This window comes from Adiantum capillus-veneris, chromosome 5 (assembly GCF_014529385.1).
Source record: "Adiantum capillus-veneris isolate H3 chromosome 5, ASM1452938v2, whole genome shotgun sequence".
NCBI lineage: Eukaryota > Viridiplantae > Streptophyta > Polypodiopsida > Polypodiales > Pteridaceae > Adiantum > Adiantum capillus-veneris.
The window spans coordinates 125,100,764-125,120,853 of record NC_140935.1 but is presented as its reverse complement, the minus strand read 5'-3'; the positions used below and the strand labels follow the sequence as shown (position 1 = coordinate 125,120,853).

General features: G+C 44.2%; 1 protein-coding gene across 1 annotated transcript in view; it reads left to right on the top strand.

Annotated features, from left to right (window-relative positions):
* Positions 1–19,772, top strand: part of LOC147458054 (uncharacterized protein At4g37920-like) — a 28,359-nt gene extending 8,587 nt beyond the window's left edge. Inside the window, exons 3-6 of the mRNA XM_086512808.1 lie at positions 17,792–17,960; positions 18,586–18,830; positions 19,026–19,213; positions 19,301–19,772. Of these exons, the coding sequence (XP_086368934.1) occupies positions 17,792–17,960; positions 18,586–18,830; positions 19,026–19,213; positions 19,301–19,460 (762 nt within the window). The 3' untranslated portion in view covers positions 19,461–19,772. The remainder of the gene's footprint in view (positions 1–17,791; positions 17,961–18,585; positions 18,831–19,025; positions 19,214–19,300) is intronic.
* The last annotated feature ends 318 nt before the right edge of the window (positions 19,773–20,090 follow it).

The following is a 20,090-nucleotide window of genomic DNA, read 5'->3' as shown; positions in this document are numbered from 1 at the left end:
GGCCTCATATTTAAAGGCCCTAGGCCCTAAAAGGAGTTTACAGTGAAAAGCCTTCAAATTCAAAAGCATCTGGTCCAAAAGCAATGCCAAAAAGCTGCCAGCGTAAATCACGGAATTCCGTACAACTGCCACGTCAACACTGTCAGCGGGTTTTGCGAAAATCTGCCACGTCAACATTGTCAGCGCTAAATCCGGGTTGTCCGTACAACTGCCACGTCATCAGTTTTTGGCACAAGTCTTTCTTTGTGTTAGTGTGTGGGTCCTGCTTTATTTTAATTCTTTATGTCACTTGGGGCCCCATCAGATGGGTCCCCATAAGTTGGTAGGACTTCTTCTTTTGTTACTTGTTCTTCTTAGGGTTTAGGCCCCTCGGCTGGCATCTGTAAGTTGGCTCCATTCTTGAGGGCTTTGACACGTCAGCAGTTTGTGACATCTCCCCCCTTCTTGAAAGAGAGTAATCGTCCGTGATTACAGCATATTTGCAAAACTTTAAACAACTCAAGTTAGCTCAAAAATTTCCGAGGGACAATCATTTCGCTCTTTTTGTTAAGGAGTTAGCTTCTCCTTTCGGCTCTTTTGATCAAGGAGTTGGCTTCTCCTTTCATCCAGATTAGAACTCTTGATATTCCGACGTAGTAAAATTAGCCATCACACCCAGACCGTACTGATCTTCCATGGGTGTCTTGATGCACTAAAATTACATACCCAGGCAATCTCATCCAATTAGAAATATTCAGTGGTTGGCACATCACAATGCAACACAAATGCTCACATATGCATGTTACAAGACAAAAACATAAAGTCGCCGACGAACACTCCTCTCGCATAACCTAACAAGGTTCGGGGCGGGAGATATTCAACGAGACCCTCATCACTCCTCCCGCATAACCTAAAAAGGTCCGGGCCGGGAGAGAGAGGCCTTTTACAACCAAACGCCCCCCAGACCGCAGCCTGCGTCTTTTGGAGGTGCTGAGAGTAACCACTGCTCAGACTTTTTAATACTCCTCCCGCATAACCATCCAGGTTCGGGCAGGGAGTCACAACAACAATTATTTTACAAGCATACAACCAAACGCTTCCAAGCATCGGCCTGTGTCGTTCTGAGGTTTTCTAGCATACAATGAAACGCTCCCCAGGCATCGGCCTACGTCGTTCCGAGGTTCAAACAATACCAAAACAATATTTCTCACTTATCCACCCGGGAGTAAAATCACCAATCAATGAAACCAGTATTAAAACCAGAATCAAACATTTCAAATCGGCACCAAATGTAACAGACTTGGACACTCCAAGTCAAGAATCTACCACGACAACACCAAATAACCACTTCAAAACAGTTCACAGTTCACAATTTATTCGACACTGGTCCGACGGAGTTCCGAGCCTAGAGATATTGGCCCCAAAGATTGGCGCCCCTTTCGGTATTTCTTTTTGTATTAATCTGTGTTCAAAGTACAAGAATGCGGGCATGCGCTCATACTCAGCCTCTGCGCAGTGCGTCCAGATGCTCTGAGTTGTGAGTGGCCTACCCACTTATTTAAAGAGTACAAGGGATGCCAAAAGCAGAGCCCCAAAAGTTGAAAATCAAAAGCTCATAAAGCTTTGCAAAAATAAAGCAGTTTCTTTTTCTCTCTCTTGCTTAGTAAATTAAAGCAAAGAGGCTTTCTCTCTCTCTTGCCAAAAGGCGTAGCAAAAAGCAATGCTCAGAAACTGTCCAAAAGCTGAATTGCTGCAGGTGCTTTTTTCCGGAAAATCCACTGCGTTTTGCGGGCTGCCACATCAGCAGATGTACGGAAACTACCACATCAGCAGGTCTGATTTTCTGCAGCCAGCCAATTAGGGTTTCTGGCAGAATCAGGGTTTCGGTTTCCCTGCATTTAGGTTTAGGGTTTTTCCGAGCTAGGGCAGCCACGTCATCACTTTGTGACATACCCCCCTCTTGAAAGCATTGTAATCGCCCTCGATTACGCCTGCAAAACAGACAGAGGCCATAAACCGTCTTAGCAGACACTGACTGTTAGTATCTACGCACTAGAAACACACATCTAGCACATGTATCAATTGATAGTCACATCACAGGACATCACTCGACATCACGGGACATCACATGACATTCAACATTCATTCGGATCTTAGACCATGATTTATCGGCAATGTAGCTAGCAATCGCATCTAGATCTAGTCGGGACCTCATTGATGCCCGATTGCCTAACCCCTATTGCAACCATGTTTATTCGAGATCATTTAGACCAAAATGTTGCAGTCATTTCGTCTATCAGTTCCTGCACTTAAAAAACAAGTCAAGAACAAATCAGTTTCATATTTCGGAATTTCATTTCATAAACTCATACACCATAATACTCTCAGCTCTTAGTATCCCTGAAGCTCAAAGAGACATCAGTGACTCTAGTATTGTAAAATCAAGGCATGTGTTGACAAAGGAGCGGAGTAACTCCCCTCTTGTGCACCCCACTGCACCAGATCTGTGGCCAAGCTGAATTCTGGGTTCCATTTGGAGTAGACTATGCTAAACCAAAAGCTTCGAGGTAAAGTTTCTCCTCCTCCATCCACTTCGCATCCAATGCAGGATAGTTCTTGAACTTAACCAAGAACCGCCTTCGGACTTTACCTTTATTCTTTGTGTCCTTATGTGCCCAAATCTATTCAAGAACAAGGCTCTCCTCGTTTTCCTCTACTTCAGGTTGCCATCGGGCTCCCCATCATCAGGCACATCACCTTTGAAAGGTTTCGAGAGACTCACCTGAAATGCATTGTGAATCCTCCAAGTGTCAGGCAGTTTCAGTCGGAAGGAGACATCATTGATCTTTTCGGAGATCTGGAAAGGTCCGTAGTATCTCATACTAAGCTTTGGAAAAAGCCTCTCCTTTCCCTTCTTCTTTCTCAGGCGTGCCTTCTCAAAACGTAAGAGCACCCAATCATCCTCCTTCAATTTCAAATCGCGACGATGGCGATCCGCTGCCTTTTTCTGTCGTTCTTGAGATTTCTGCAAAGCCTTGCGAACTTTGGCAAAAGCCGTATCTAAGTCGCGCATATACTCATCCGCTTCAAAAATCTTATCCTTCGAGCTTAGGAAGGGTGGAACCTTTGCAGCACCTTCAACAATCTCAAATGGCGCCTTTCCCATCGAAGAATGTATCGTGTTATTGTAGGCTAATTCCACCAAAGGTAGATACTTTTCCCATGGAGTCTTTTGATCTCTGAGATATAAGACTTCAATAAATCTAAAACCACTGAATTGGCAATCTCAGATTGCCCGTCAGTCTGCGGGTGGAAAGATGACGAGAACTGCAACCGCGTGCCAATGTTCTCCCAAATTGCCTTCCAAAACAAACTCGTAAATTTGGGATCCCTGTCGGAGACAATCGTCTCAAGCATGCCATGTAATGTGAAAATCTGGGCCACAAAAGTCTCGCTAAGTGATCCGGCTTGACTGTTTTCTTCACTAGAATGAAATGAGCCTGTTTGCTAAATTTGTCAATAAGAGTCCAGATACTAGTCGTGACCTCTCTGTGTTCTCGGGAGATCAAAAATGAAATCCATTGCAATATTTTCCCAGGGGCGGGTGGGTATGGGCAAAGGCTGTAGCAATCCATGTGCTTTATGCCCGTCAAACTTGACCTTCTGGTATACTAAGCAACTGCGCACAAACTCTTTCACATCCTTCTTGAGTCTTGGCCAAAAGAAGTATCTCTCTACCCCTTTCATGGTGGTAGCAATGCCGCCATGACCCGTAAAAGGTGGATAGTGGCATTCAGTCATAACCTTTTTCCTCAATGGCTGTGTAACGCACAACATGGTTTTTCTCATCAAGTAGCCATCCCGAATGGAATATCCTGCTACTGTCTCCCCATCCCGTATCCGTGTGAAAACGTATGCAAAATCCAGATCTGTGGCATACTGGTCGACCATATCCTCGAAGCTCCTATGATGTATCGCGGAAATAGCTAGAACCAACGGCTTCTAAGACAAAGCATCTGCCACCACATTCTTCTATCCTTGAACATGGACAATCTGGAAGTGAAACTGTGACAAGATGTTCGCCCACCGCATCTGCTTTTCCGATAGCTGCTTCTGTGACAAGAAGTAGCGTAAACTCTAATGGTCTGTAAAGACAGTAAAATCCGCTCCGAGGAGGTAATGCCGCCATTGAGTAAGAGCATGGATAACCGCCAAAAGCTGTTTCTCATAAATCTGTGCTGTCAATTCCGGCCTTGAGAACAATCGGCTCTCGTAAGCAATGACATGGCCTTCTTGCATTAAGACCGCACCCAAACTACGACCACAAGCATCACAATATACTTCAAATGACTTCTGCAAGTCCGACAAAGTCAAAACTGGTCCCGTAGTCTATTTCTCTTTCAATGTCTGAAAGGCAGTCACCTTTGTGGGTCCCCACGAGAAAGGGATTCCTTTTTGTGTCAAGATATGCAAAGGGGAAGCAACCTCTGCAAACTTTCGAATGAACCGCCTGTAGTACGAACACAATCCCAAGAAGCTTCTAACTTCATGGACATTCTTCAAATCGGGCCAATCTCGGATAGTCTCTATCTTGACCGGATCCATTTGCACTCCCGTTGCTGAGACAATGTGTCCCAAAAAGTGTATCTCTGGTAGGAAAAATTCACTTTTCTTTGCATTAATCACTAACTTGTGATCTCGTGATGCCTGAAAGACCTGAAGCAGATGATCTCAATGTTATGCCTCATTCTTGGAGAAAACAATGATATCATCAAAGAAAGTGCCAACAAATAGTCCGTACTCTCGAAAAATCCTGTCCATCATCCGATTAAATGTCGCAGGAGCATTGGTTAAGCCAAAAGGCATCACCAAAAACTCAAATAACCCAAAAGTCATCCAAAAGGCTGTATTGTAGACGTCTCCCGGTGTGATTCGGATTTGATGATATCCACTCTTCAGATCAATTTTGCTAAAGCAAGAGGATCCTTGTAATCTGTCGAGTATATCATCGATCCTAGGAATCGGAAATCTGTTCTTGATGGTGATTTTGTTGAGAGCCCTATAATCAATGCACATTCTCCAAGGTCTGTCTTTCTTCAAAACCAACAACATTGGAGAGCAAAACGGTGAAGTACTAGGCTGGATAAGACCCTTTTCCAAGAGGTCTTTCACTTGGTTCATAATCTCTTCGTTCTGTGCTCGGCTCACACGGTAAGGTGGTCGGTTCGGTGGCGTGCTTCCAGGAATCAGATCAATGGTATGATCTTCAGGACGAGTAGGTGGTAACTCGCCTGGTAGGCCCTCTAAGAAGCAATCGGCATGAGAGTGGAGAAAATCTTGACGTTCTTTATCAAGTTTAGACATATTTGTCCTATCCTCATCACTCAACTCTTTCATAAAGATCGAGTAATCAAACAGACTGGATTTCATTAAATTAAGAAGTGGCCGAAGCCGATACAATAGGGACAGACTCGCCCTTCAGTTTAATATTAAGTACAATGGTTCTACCCTTCTCTGTAGTCAATGTCGCTTTCCTCGCCCGATAGTCGACCACAACGTTGTTCTTGTGGTACCAGGGAATTCCCAAGAGAACATCACAACCTTCCAAAGGCATTATGTAAAAGTCCTCATGCCCCAAATACCCCTGACAATGCAACCGAAGTTTGCGAATAACAGGTGTGATGGCTACGTCCTTGTCGGGTGCCACTAGAACTGCCTCCGCAAGTGGTCCCATCCGATCAGGAGTGATCTCGAGCCGCGCCGCCAATTCCGGTGAAATGAAGTTGGCCTTGGCTCCTCCATCAAAGAAGATCAGGGCTTCTTCGTCTTTCGCTTTGCCCCAAGCTCGGCAAAGTTCTGTACTCTCGTCCATCGTGCTAGGATCGGTACCCACGCAATCTGGAACCAGTCCTGTTTTCATCTTGCCTTTTCTTACACGTTCCTCAGCTGCTCTTGAGCTCTCAGGCCTTTCGTCGTCCTTGTCATTCTGTTCTTTCTTTGCCTTTTTAGGGCACTTCGTTGAGATGTGTCCAGTTTCCCCGCATCCAAAGCACTTCCCCTCCCTCATGAAGCGAGCCCGCTCCTGAGGAGTAAGCTTGGGTTATGCATCTTTCTTTTCTGAGTTACTCTTTCTCTTTCTACTTTCATTTGTCGAAGTCTGCTCAGCTCTTTGTTTCATGATCTCATCGGTGGGGTAAGTCAGACTGCCAGAGTGAATGGCAAAACCCTGTTTCTCATGACTAATCAACTCCCGAATAGAAGCTGACTTCTTTTCCAAGCAGTGATCTCGGATCTCTGTAGGAAGACCCAAGGTAAACCGCTCAATCTGCTCCTTGAATGAGATCTTCTTAAATGAAGAGGCGGGTAGAAAAGAGCTCCAGAATCTCTCGCAATAAGCGTCCATTGTATCTTTCTTGGTCATCCGAAGATGGTTCCAAGCAGTTCGAATATCCCGTTCATACTCTCGAGTCAACCAAGAAGAAATAAAAAGCCTCCTGAATTTCAACCATTTAACTGGCGTGGTCTTGCTTAATAGAAGCGTGGACCATCAAGTTCGGGCATTCCCCTTAAAGTAAGAGGTAGCTCTCTGAATCTTAGAGTGCTCTGAGTAACGTCCTCCCGCGAAAGCGATGTCAAACTGTTGTACAAAAGACAAAGCCTTTGAAGCATCTCTATAGCTAGAAAAGGTGTCAAATTTAATTGACTATCCTCCTTCCTTAAATTCTCGGACTTTCTTGCTTTTGTCTTCGAGAAAGTCATACTGGTTGGCTTTGTAAAAATTCTTCTTCTTTGCATAAAAGTTGCTCTCATCAGAGTCCGAACTGTCTGAAGACGAGTCCTCTGTAGAATTGTCACTCATGGGGCGAGATTTAGACTTCTTTGTCTTTTTCTTGCCCTTTCCGAAGCGTTGCTTCTTGCTTCGCTTTTTGCCTTTTCTATCTTCTTCGCTCGAGTCAGATGAGCTAGAAGAACTGTCAGAAGAAGAAGAGGAAGAAGATCTGGGTACTCCTTTGAATCGAACACACTTCTTCTGTTTTCTTGCTTTTTTAAAGGTAGACTGATGACCCAAATAACCCGGGAAGTCAACGCCTTTCTTCTGCTTTTTGCCGTGCTTTTCAGCTTTGTTTTACGCGTCAAAAAGCTGAGCAAGTCGTGCATCCACCACCTCTTCTAATTCCTTCTCTGTATACTTCTTGGGAACAGGAGGTTTCTTGAGAGCGGGTTTTTGGGATGGTGTTGTGGTTTTCTACCACTGCGTGTGCACCTCCTCTAGAGAGGTCTTGCTCATATATTTTGCCATTTTCGGGTCCTTGGCAAAATCATCATCTTTGTTCCATCGCCGATCAATTGTCGGCGCTCCATCTCTTGACGCTCCACCTGAGTAGGCCGAGGCGGGTCATACTCATCGCATGAATCTTCGTTGTGATCCCTTCCCGCATCTTCGGATGCAGAGGGAGTCGACTGATCCTTGCTTGAAGCCATAGGTGCCGCGGAAAAAAAAATTAGGGATTGGATTTTCCGTAGAAGGGAAATCGGTCGTGCTCTGATACCAGTGTAATAGACTTGGACACTCCAAGTCAAGAATCTACCATGACAACACCAAATAACGACTTCAAAATGGTTCACGGTTCATAGTTCACAATTTATTTGACATTGGCCCGACGAAATTCCGTGCCTAGAGATATTGGCCCCAAAGACTGGCGCGCGTTTTTCGGTATTTCTTTTTGTATTAGTCTGTGTTCAAAGTACAAGAGTGCGGGCAGGCGCTCACACTAACCTCTGCGTCCAGATGCTCTGAGTTGTGAGTGGCCTACCCACTTATTTAAAGAGTACAAGGGATGCCAAAGCAGAGCCCCAAAAGCTGAAAATCAAAAGCTCATAAAGCTTTGCAAAAATAAAGCAGTTTCTTTTTCTCTCTCTTGCTTAGTAAATTAAAGCAAAGAGAAAGCCTCTCTTGCCAAAAGGCGTAGCAAAAAGCAATGCTCAAAAACTGTCCAAAAGCTGAATTGCTGCAGGTGCTTTTTTCCGGAAAATCTACTGCATTTGCGGGCTGCCACATCAGCAGATGTACGGAAGCTGCCACATCAGCAGGTCTGATTTTCTGCAGCCAGCCAATTAGGGTTTTTGGCAGAATCAGGGTTTCTGTTTCCCTACATTTAGGTTTAGGGTTTTTCCCAGCTAGGGCAGCCACGTCATCACTTTGTGACACCAAAACAGGTTCAAAACAGATACTATCCATTTCAAACAAATTCCAATAGGAACACCAAACAAGTCCTCAAACAGATTTCAAACTTAAATAGTAATCTCAACATCAGTCGAGCTCGAAAAGTCGACTGACTTTCCATCCTGAAACCTGCACCAAAAATTAAAAATTAGGGTTAGGTTCATTCCATAAGGTCGTAGACTATGCGAACTGGAAAGCATTATATGCTTTCAATTAGATATTGTGGTCCGTTCTTAATCACAAAGAAAATTGGCCAAGTTGCCTATAAACTAGCTTTTCCTTCAAATGTTAGTGTACATCCAATGTTTCATGTCAGTCGCCTCCTTGATGAAAAATCAAGCGAAGCCGACATAGTTGTGCCTATCGAGGAAAATGTATCGCAAGATATGCAAACTGAGTATATTCCTCGAGAACTAGAGGCTGCTTTAGATCATTGTACTGGTCATTCGCGCCAAAAAGCGTATGAAGAGTACTTAATTAAATGGAAGGGTCAATTTGAAAGGTTTGCTACTTGAGAATCAGTTAGAGCTTTGAAAGCTCAGTATCTCCTCTTCATTGATGATGACATCAATGGTTCTTAAGGGGGGAAGTATGTTATGTCCCGCTTATAGGAGAGGGGATCTAGCCTAGATGTCTAGTGGTTAGCCGAGGAGGCTAGGAGTGCGTGAGGTCACCTCGAGGAGGTGAGGCCATGCGGTATAGGACGCTCGGTCCTATAGGTGCACGCCTACGTCCTCGGACGTTGGCCCTAGCATGGAGGTGTTGCCGGATGGTGGCTATGGTTGGGTGGTTCGTCCGACGCGTGTCAGTAGGCGGTCCGTGTAGCCGAAAGATCCTCTCCGCGTGTTTGTTTCACACATCTACCCTACGTGACCCCTCTACACTTCGTTCTAGCTTGCTTCTGTTCATCGTAGCCTTTGAGGTTCCAAGCCTAGAGATTGTTGTTGTCCATCATTGAAGAGGTTTTACACATGATGCCGTTGTTTTCAGCATTTTCTCCGTTGCCACTTCTGTCATGGTATCAGAGCGCTCTCTTGGTGGAACCAATCGTGCAACTTGGTTTGTGTTGTGTTTTGGTGCTTTTTTGGCAGTTATGGAGAGGAGATAGCTTGCTCTTTTGCAATTGATAAGCAATGACATGGCCTTCTTGCATTAAGACCGCACCCAGACTACGACCACAAGCATCACAATATACTTCAAATGACTTCTGCAAGTCCGGCAAAGTCAAAACTGGTCCCGTAGTCAATTTCTCTTTCAATGTCTGAAAGGCAGTCACCTCTGTGGATTTCACGAGAAAGGGACTCCTTTCTGTGTCGAGATATGCAAAGGGGAAGCAATCTCTGCAAACTTTCGAATGAACCGCCTGTAGTGCGAACACAGTCTCAAGAAGCTTCTAACTTCATGGACATTCTTCAAATTGGGCCAATCGCGGATAGTCTGAAACTGGCCTGTTCAATCCAAAAAGGGCGGTAGACTTTACTTCAAACCTTGATTTAGCTTTCACCCATTATTAGTCGTCTATTTTACCTGCGCTATAGTGACACAAGAGAGGGGAATGGGATACAGACGCTAGAATGCACCTGTATGAGAAGACCAACACCAGATTGGCCCCTAACTTAGGCGCCCCTTTCGGTATTTCTTTATTGTTTAAAAGAGGGAATATACGCTGTGGTTCTTTCCAAGCTGCCCCGTACAACCTTGGCTGAATTTTGACTGTTCTGGCTTGATTTCGGCAGCATAACTGTACTAGAACCCTTCACAGTCAGTATTCCCACGCATTGGCCGACTTTCCTGACGCATATGGGCACTTTGCAAAACCTGGCGAGAATCTGCAGCACGCTGAATTCTCTGTTTTCAGCCCTGAAAATGCGCCAGATCACCTGTACAGCGGTCCCCTTGCATCCCCGAACCACCTAGGGGTATTAGGGTCCGTTTAGGGCCAAAACCCTAAACCTGCAAAAATACACAGCAGGCTGTAATTTACTGTTTCGGGCTCCGTTTCGCGTGCCGGTCGCATCCGTAGCAAGTCCTCAAGCTCCCGCACCTGTAGGGCTACTTGCCCTTTGAATCGGACGAGATTTTTGGCGTGAAACCTCTCCGAATTCACCTGTACCTGCGGGGGGATTAGCCGCTAGCTAATCCAGTACCTGTGCAAGAGGCTCTTGCCTCGGCAATCGCGCATGAACCCACACAACTGTACATTGGTCAAATGAAGAGCCCACTAGAGGGGCATAACATACTGCCAAAGGGGAGAGAGAGGGCAGTGCGTAGCGTGCAGGGCATCACTCTTGGCACCGCACTGTGCATAAGAGGGAAAGCAAGCACTCCATAGCTCTTAACCTGTGACAAAATCTGAAAATGAGGCTCTCTCTCCTTCAAATCAGCGCCACTTCTTGTTGCATGAGGAAAGTGCACCAGAAGGTGCCACTTGGCACATTTACAAGCATTTTCCCGTTTCGGGGTTGCCGCCTAAAAATCTCCCAACCGGTTGCCCAGTTGACTTCACGACAGAGTAAGAAAATGTTCCCTTTGTCATTCCGAAGGTAATGACGCCAACACATTTTCAGGTCTCAAAATAGCAGTTCCCTAAATTTTAGGAGATGCTGCCATTGTATCTTTCTAGGTCATCCGACCCTCTTTGTACACTGTGGCCACATCCAGAACTGAAATGTAGCCTCTGTAGCAAAGGATTCCACTTTGGCTAGTCAATGACCCCACTTGGCTAATCATAGTCCTTGTTCAACCTTAGTGCTCTCTTGCCCTCAGGCCTGGACTCCCTCTGGACAGTTCCACACTAGCTATGCAATGCAGGGCAGGTAGATTTCCCGAGGGGTGTTTCCAAAAAGTGAAAGTAAATAGATAATAAGAAAGAAATCAACGAAAAGGATAGATAGTAGTCACACGTTGGTGACATAGTCTCTATCTTGGCCGGATCCATTTGCACTCCTGCCTGTTGAAACAATGTGTCCCAAAAAGTGTATCTCAGGTAGGAAAAATTCACTTTTCTTTGCATTAATCACTAACTTGTGATCTCGTAATGCCTGAAAGATCTGAAACAGATGATCTCTATGTTCTGTCTCATTCTTGGAGAAAACAATGATATGTCAAAGAAAGTGCCAACAAATAGTCTGTACTCTCTAAAAATCCTGTCCATCATCCGGTTAAATGTCACAGGAGCATTGGTTAAGCCAAAAGGCATTACCAAAAACTCAAATAACCCAAAAGTCGTCCGAAAAGCTGTCTTGTAGACGTCTCCCGGTGCGATCCTGATCTGATGATATCCACTCTTCAAATCAATCCTGCTGAAGCACGAGGATCCTTGTAATCTGTCGAGTATATCATCGATCCTAGGAATCGGAAATCTGTTCTTGATGGTGATTTTGTTGAGAGCTCTATAATGGATGCACATTCTCCTAAATTCGTCTTTCTTCAAAACCAATAACACTGGAGAGCAATACGGGAAGTACCAGGCTGGACAAGACCCTTTTCCGAGAGGTCTTTCACTTGGTTCATAATCTCTTCATTCTGTGCTCGGCTCACAGGGTAAGGTGGCTGGTTCGGTGGTGTGCTTCCAGGTATCAGATCAATGGTATGATCTTCAAGACGAGCAGGTGGTAACTCGCCTGGTAGGCCCTCTGAGAAGCAATCGGCGTGAGAGTGGAGAAAATCTTGGCGTTCTTTATCAAGTTTAGACATATTTGTCCTATCCTTATCACTCAATTCTTTCATAAAGATCGAGTAAACAAACATATTGGATTTCATTAATTTAGAAATGGCGGAAGCCGATACAATAGGGACAGATTCGCCCTTCAGTTTAATGTCAAGTACAATGGTTTTGCCCTTCTCTGTAGTCAATGTTGCTTTCCTTTGCCCGATAATCGACCACGGCGTTGTTCTTGTGGTACCAGGGAATTCACAAGAGAACATCACAACCTTCCAAAGGCATTATGTAAAAGTCCTCATGCCCCAAATACCCCTGACAATGCAACCGAAGTTTGCCAATGACAGGTGTAATGGCTACGTCCCTGTCGGGTGCCGCTAGAACAGCCTCCGCAAGTGGTCCCATCCGATCGGGAGTGATCTTGAGCCGCGCCGCCAATTCTGGTGAAATGAAGTTGGCCTTGGCTCTTCCATCAAAGAAGATCAGTGCCTCTTGGTCTTTCACTTTGCCCCAAGCTCGACAAAGTTCTGTACTCTCGTCCATGGTGTTGGGATCGATACCCACACAATCTAGAACCAATCCTGTTTTCATCTTGCCTTTTCTTCACGTTCCTCAGCTGCTCTCAAACTCTCAGGCTTTTCGTCGTCCTTGTCATTCTGTTCTTTCTGTGTCTTTTTAGGACACTTCGCGGAGATATGTCCGTGTTCCCCGCATCCAAAGCACTTCCCCTTCTTGATGAAGCGAGCTCTCTCTTGAGGAGTAAGCGTGGGTCGTGCATCCTTCTTGCCTGGGTTGCTCTTTCTATTTCTACTTTCATTCGCTGAAGTATGTTCGGATCGTTGTGTCATGACCTCATCGGTGGGGTAGGTCAGACTGCTAGAGTGAATGGCAAAGCCCTGTTTCGCATGACTCATCAACTCATGAATAGAAGCTGACTTCTGTTCCAAGCAGTGATTTCGGATCTTTGTAGGTAGACCCAAGGTAAACCGCTCAATCTGTTCTCTGAACGAGATCTTCTTGAATGAAGAGGCGGGTAGAAAAGAGCTCCAGAATCTCTCTCAATAAGCGTCCACTGTATGTCTCTTGGTCATCCGAAGATGGTTCCAAGCGGCTCGTATATTGCGTTCATACTCTGGAGTCAACCAAGAAGAAATACAAAGCTTCTTAAATTTCAGCCATTTAACTGGCACAGTCTTGTTTAAAAGAAGCGTGGACCACCAAGTTCGAGCATTCCCCTTAAAATAAGAGGCAGCTCTCCGAATCTTGGAGTGCTCGGAGTAGCGTCCTCTCGCGAAAGCGATGTCAAACTGCTGTATAAAAGACAAAGCCTTCGAAGCATCTTTATATCCTGAAAAAGTGTCAAATTTGATCGATTGTCCACCTTCCTTAAACTCTCGGACTTTCTTGCTTTTATCTTCCAGAAAGTCATACTGGTTGGCTTTTAAAAAATTCTTCTTGTTCGCATAAAAGTTGCCGTCATCAAAGTCTGAATTGTCTGCAGACGAGTCCTCTGTAGAACTGTCACTCACTGGGCGAGATTTATACTTCTTTGCCTTTTTCTTGCCCTTTCCAAAGCGTTGTTTCTTGCTTCGCTTTTTGCCTTTTCTGTCTTCTTCCCTCAAATCTGAAGAGCTATAAGAACTGTCAGAAGAAGAAAAAGAAGAAGAACTGGGTACTTCGAATCGAACACTCTTCTTTTGTTTCTTTGCCTTATCAAATGTCGACTGACGACCCAAATAAGCTGGGAAGTCAGTGCCTTTCTTTTGCTTTTTGCCGTGCTTTTTAGCTTTGTTCTGCACGTCAAAAAGCTGAGCAATCCATGCATCAACCACCTCTTCTAATTCCTTCTTTGAATATTGCTTGTGAGGAGAAGGTTTCTTGAGAGTGGTTCGGGGGTGGTGTTGTGGTTTTCTGCCACTGCTTGTGCACTTCCTGAAAAGAAGTCTCGCTCATATATTTTGCCAATTTTGGGTCCTTCACAAAACTGATCATCATCTTTGTTGCATCGCCGATCAATTGACGACACTTCATCTCTTGTTGCTCCGCTTGAGTAGGCCGAGGCGGGCCATACTCTCTACCGGAATCTTCGTTGTGATCCCTGCCTGCATCTTGGGATGCAGAGGGAGTCGACTGATCCTTGCATGAAGCCATAGGTGCTGCGGAAAAGAAAAAATTGTGATCGGATTTCCCGTAGAAGAGAAATCGGCCGTGCTCTGATACCACGGTAACAGACTTCGACACTCCAAGTCAAGAATCAATCACGACAACACCAAATAACCACTTCAAAACAGTGCACAATTCACAATAGATTTGCACTGGCCCGGCGGAGTTCCGTGCCTAGAGATATTGGCCCCAAAGACTGGCGCCCCTTTCGATATTTCTTTATGTATTAATCAATGTTCAAAGTACAAGAGTGGATCGGGTCTCACTCTCAGACTTTGCGTCCAGATGCTCTCCAGAGTGGGAGCCCAACTCACATATTTAATTTACAAGGGATGCCAAAAGCAGAGCCCCAAAAGCCTAAAATCAAAAGCAAAGTTTTTTTTTTTCTCTCACAAGCTCTCTTGAGCTTTAGTAAAAATAAAGCAAAAGTATTCTCTCTCTCTCTCTCTCTCTCTTATCTCCAATTGCGTAGAGCAAAAGCAGATTCTGCCGCAGCCCGTATACTGCACCGCAATTTACGGAATCATGCCACGTCATCATCACGAAATTCTGCTCTGCTGCCCTTTTAGGGTTAGGGTTTCTGCTGTTTTTAGGGTTTCTGGCAGATTAGGGTTTCCAGAATTAGGGTTTTCAGCAGCAGGTTTTAGGGTTAGGGTTTCCAGAATTAGGGTTTTCAGCAGCAGTCAAGGTTAGGGTTTCCCGCATGCTCTCGGGCAGACACGTCATCACTTTGTGACAATTCTCCCGCTCATTGTAAACTTCCACATCCTCGACTTTGACATGGTATCAGAGCGCACGGAACTTTGATCCCCAGAGAAACCACACGAAGAAGAGGAAAGGAGCTCGTTGAAGGGAGGAACTTTGAGCTAGTGAAGGAGTAGGGTGCCGGCTAATTGCTTCTCCAAATGCTGGCGTTTTTGGAGTGTCTTGGCGGCAGATCGTAAAGTTTTCAAGATCCCATCTATGCGTTTCAAAACGCAGTCGGACGGGGTGGTCAGGAGAATCTTGGGAACGACAAGGCAACATCAAGAAGTGTTTTGAGAGAGCCCGTTAACTATAGCGTTTTGAGATGCTGTGAAAAAAGGCCGTTTGCGAAGCAATGGAAAGCTCCAACAGTTGGCGACTTTGCTAGCATTTTGAGATGTAATCAACCATGAGGTTCCTTTGGTAGCTCAGTTTCTTTGCAACGTCTTGAAACGGAGAGGGATTATAGCCGCTGGCAGTCGATTGGTGTGAAGAAAAGCCTTCAAAACTGTGGCGTTTTGATATGTTGAGGAGATTGTCCTGTTTTTGGCCTACCTCTATGGGAAGCATTGAAATGCTACCCAAAGGAGACTGGTTACACAACTAGTCAAAATGGAGATTTCCCGCTTCAATGACTGCCACAAAGAGCGAAGATCAACATGGGTATGGAAAGTGGATCGACGAGTATCCAGTTCGACCTATGCACGGATGAAGTTCTCTAGGAAGCCGTCAATTTGTTTGGCTTGGGATTGTGAAGCCAAATGCAAATGCACGAGCTCGCTAGAGGACAAAGGCAAAGGCAAGCTTGACAAGGATGGCATGGCTAATAATGACTTAGCTGTCTCGGCTCAGTTGGTGTTCTCAAGGGGGATTGAGACGCTTTGTTTGGCTTTGGAGTTTGAAGCCAAAGACAAAAGCAAGAATTCATAAGAGATAAAACGCAAAGGCAAGCTTGACAAAGATAGCAACGATAAGATTTGACAGAGGAGATCGGCATGGCACATGTGGTGGCGCCCATAGTGGCCGCGATGCCAGATTTCTAGCCAGGTGGCAGTTGCCACAACTAGCTTCAACTAGGAAGAGGCTCGTGAATGGCAAAGAGGGGCAAAGAAAGCTCCCTACAAATGCTTTGGACCCATGTGTTGGAGTTCAAGTTATCGGTGTTTGAATCCATGGGTTGGAGTTCAAGGCACATGCATCTAGCAAGGAATCAACGCGACATATAAAAACACTATGGATGACTGCATCAATCCATTTTTATAGGCCGGATTATGGACATGATGTGTTTAAAAGTTCATTGTCTAGGAATGTTTGGACGTGATGTTTCACAGTTCACAAATGGGGATTCTTGGACATAGTGTGGTCCACAATTTAATTTTCTATAAGGCAAACGGTGCTCAAGATGGCATTCTTCTAAGGTAAAATGTTGGAGGTAGCATAACCGAGGTGTACCTAGTATGAGGCCTCTTCTGGGGTGTTCATGGTATCTTCTTCATCGACTTGGTCTTCCTACATATGTCCACTATTAGCTGCAAAGAGGGTGTCAAAGTTATAGCATCTCAAGTGAGTGGCCCAATGTGATCCCAATATTTATTTTGGCTTTAGGTATTTATTCTGCTTGTTTGTTAAATCTTGGGTAGGGGAATTTGCTAAGATGAGTACATAAGCACCACCTTGCCCCCAATGTAAATAATCGATTCATTGCCCAGTTGGTTGGTTCAGTAGACTCTCTCTCTCTCTCTCTCTCTCTCTCTCTCTCTCTCTCTCTCGTATTCTCCCACTTGTTGTACGCTTCTGCATTGTTGACTTTCATTTATAAAGGCCTCAAAACCAAAAGCAACTGATACAGAAAAGTGGCGCTATGAATAGCAATTGCCAAACATAGCGCCCAAAAATGATGTGGGGTTTTTTCTTGTCCAGATTTGGTCCAGCCGGCGGCCTCTTACTGGCCGTTTAGGTGGGCGCCCAATTATTTTCCCTTTCCCCCCCATTTATGGGTCCTATGGTATTTCATGTGGCTTAGGCATTTTTGTAGGCTCCCTATATAGGGAGAGGGGAAGCCCCCATTTTGGCAGTGTTCAGAGCCTTGTACTCTCTTGTTAGCAGCATTTGTGCCTTAATAGGTTTGCGCCACTCTCTCTCTCTCTCTCTCTCTCTCTCTCTCTCTCTCTCTCTAAAAACACACACACACACACACACATCCCCATGTTCCCTTGTCACCACATCTTCTGCTGCACTTTGACAGTTTATAAGCGAAGAAAGCTTTTGTTATTTACCTTGTCTATTTCTGTCTTATTTCATAAATTTGAAGTCGTTCTTTGTATGAATATTATGTGTCTCTTGTTTGTACGTGTGCAAGAGTTCTAGTCTTTTTAGACCCTTGGGTCTTCTTAGAGTTTGCATGTCCAAAAAGAACATTGGACACTGTCTTTGTCTGTGTATCTTCTTCTAAGTTGTACATTTATGGTTTTTCTAGCATTCTTACCCAATGAAGTTTTGGCAGCTGTTCTGTTTTTTCAACTTTCTGTCAATGAGGATTGTTTCTTTCAACGTTATTGATCATCTTATTTTGACTGTCGATGACTGAATGTGGTCAGTAATGCATGATTTTGATGGTCTTAACATTGTCAGAATGGGGTTTTAAAAGGAGCCCTTAGTTGATCTGACAGCCTTAAATTTTTGAGTACTTAGGCAGGTTGGCAATGCTGGCTTCGCCATCTACATTACATGGAAATAAATTTCTCAATAAAGAATATCTTTAGAATGCACATTGAGCTCATTCTGTATTTAGATGCTCAAACTAAAGCTTTTCTTTCTTTAACCTGTCTCCTCATTGACAACCTGATGCTCTTGCTGGTAAGCACTTTGTTGATTTCTTCCCTCCTTTTGAGCTGCATGGTTCTTGTAGTCTCCAATCTTGTTTTAACATATTTTTTGTTTCCTCCTGACATGGGGGGTCTAATGTCGGGGTTAAATTTGATACCCTTGTAGAGAAACTAACTTCATTGATCAGCTCTCAGGTGGATGCAGAGATGGAGAAATGCAAGCAGCTGTTTGATTATGTGAAGGACAACTGGCCTGAGCTGGATGTTGTGGTTGCTGGTCGACGCAAGGAATTCACTAATGCATTTTTCCAGCATATGACATTACTTTGTGAAGCATCTAGTAATCGATTGGACAGACGTGATGGTGAGATTTGAAATCTATGTAAAGGAAAGCTTTTACATCTGGATATGTGTTTGGATCTGCTCTCACATTAGAAGGTGCTATTTCAAGCACTCGGTATTGCTAAGGGGACATGGCAGCACTGTTAATTTTGGTGTGACTAGAATTCTATGTAGGCTGAGGTATAATTTCTGAATTCTAAACTAAAAATCTTTTCAGGTTTTGGGCCCTTGATATGAGCATATCTATTGATTTGAATTTGTATCCTGAGATTTTGCTTTGAATGTTCGAAATTATTGATCAAGTACACAACAAATTTCATCTGCCTGATTGCATCAACATAAAACATAGCTAAAACTTTAGTACCTAGTTGTCACTTGACTTTTTTGCAATGCAGACTCATGGTTGAACAGATCATGAGTCTTTCTTGTCTTTCTGACCATAAATTTCACTGAAAAGAGGTCATTTGGTTTCTTTCCTACTTGAGTGGGTGGTTGAACAGGTCATGAGTCTTTCACCTCCTCTTTTCGTCTTTCTGGCTGTAAACTTCAACTCAAAAGAGGTCATCTAGTTTCAGTGGTACTTGCTAATGCAAGCCCTGGTTGTAAGCATGACTTTCCTCTTGTGCTTATTCCACATTCTGCTGCAGATCTCGCAAGGATTGCCGCCAAATGTCTTGCAGCAGTGGAGGCTCATGATAGGGCTTTAGAGGATGTTGTAGCAGTCACTATAGCCCAACAGAAATTCGACAAGATTTTGGATGCTTCTTCCCTTGATGAGGCCTGCAGCAAACTTGACAAACTGGCTGAAAAGAAGCAGCTTGATTCCACTTTGATGCTGCTTTTTGCAAAGGCATGGGCTGCTGCAAAAGATTCAAACACAATGACAGATGAGGTTGGTATATTTTGATCAAGTTGTTTGCTTGGTTTTGTGTTTTGCACAATTGTTTTAGTCCCGCTTATAGCTCATTTGTCCAGGCTTTCCTGATTTTTTGAAGATATATATATATATATATATATCTACCTACCTACCTACCTATCTATCTATCTATGAGAGAGAGCCAATGGTTTCCTCCTGGAATGAACACAGATCAAAGATTTGATGCATCATCTCTATATGGTGGCTAGAGGACATTTACAGCGACTGATACCAAAAGAGATAAGAATCCTGCAAGACATTCTTGCTTGTGAGGATCCAACTTCGCGTTTCAAGGCCCTTACGGAATGCTTCTCTCCTGGAGATGAACACACCGAAAAAGAAGCAGATAAGCTGTACACGTAGGGTGGCTACTCTTGACACTACCTTAGCTTGTGAAGTTTTCAGTTGGTGCTCAAATAGTCAAGAAGTTATGTGGTGCTGAACAGGAAACCGGAAAAGCTTCTAAAATGGATCAAGCTTGTGCTGGATGCTTATCATCTCAACAAACAAGAAACGGTCATGGATGCAGCCCGTCAGCTCATGACCCCGCAAATTATAGATCGATTACTCCAGCTCAAAGTAATTGTGGAAGACCAGTTTATATGATTGTGCCAAGGACACTGCCATTGTTGGAGTTGGACTACAGCCATAATGATGGCACATTCGACTCGAATGCTTATAAATTCTTGCTTATGTTTCCTAAAGTCATCTATAGGTTCTTTCAAGGTGTGTGTCATGCTTATACCTAAAGCACAAAGTTGCATGTGTAAGCTCTTCTATGTAATCATCCATGTTGTGCTTTCTTGTTTTTGGAATCCTAAAGGGGAGAAAGGCATACAAATTTTTGTATGCTTTTATGTAGTTTGTAAATGGGTCGCTTCATTTAAGTCCTCAATTGACTTCCTTTTCCTTTCTTGGTTTTAGAACACCAATGTGACCCTTCACCTTGTTCAATTTTATGGCCTTGTGCAGAGAATCTTTCTAGAACTCGACTTACGGACTCATGCACGTAAGTTGCATGTGTATTCCACCACTTGCGCTTTTTCTTTTTGGGTTCTTTGGATAAAATGGCTTTATGTCAAGGAGAAAACTCTGTGGGAATTGATGTGAAGGGGTATCTCTCTTCTGAGAGGATTTTCTATTCAGGGTACCCCCTTATTTAAATTTAGTAGTATCTATATGGTTTTCAAATTAATAGAAGGTAAAGTGGGTGCCCTCAAATTCACTGAAGAGCTC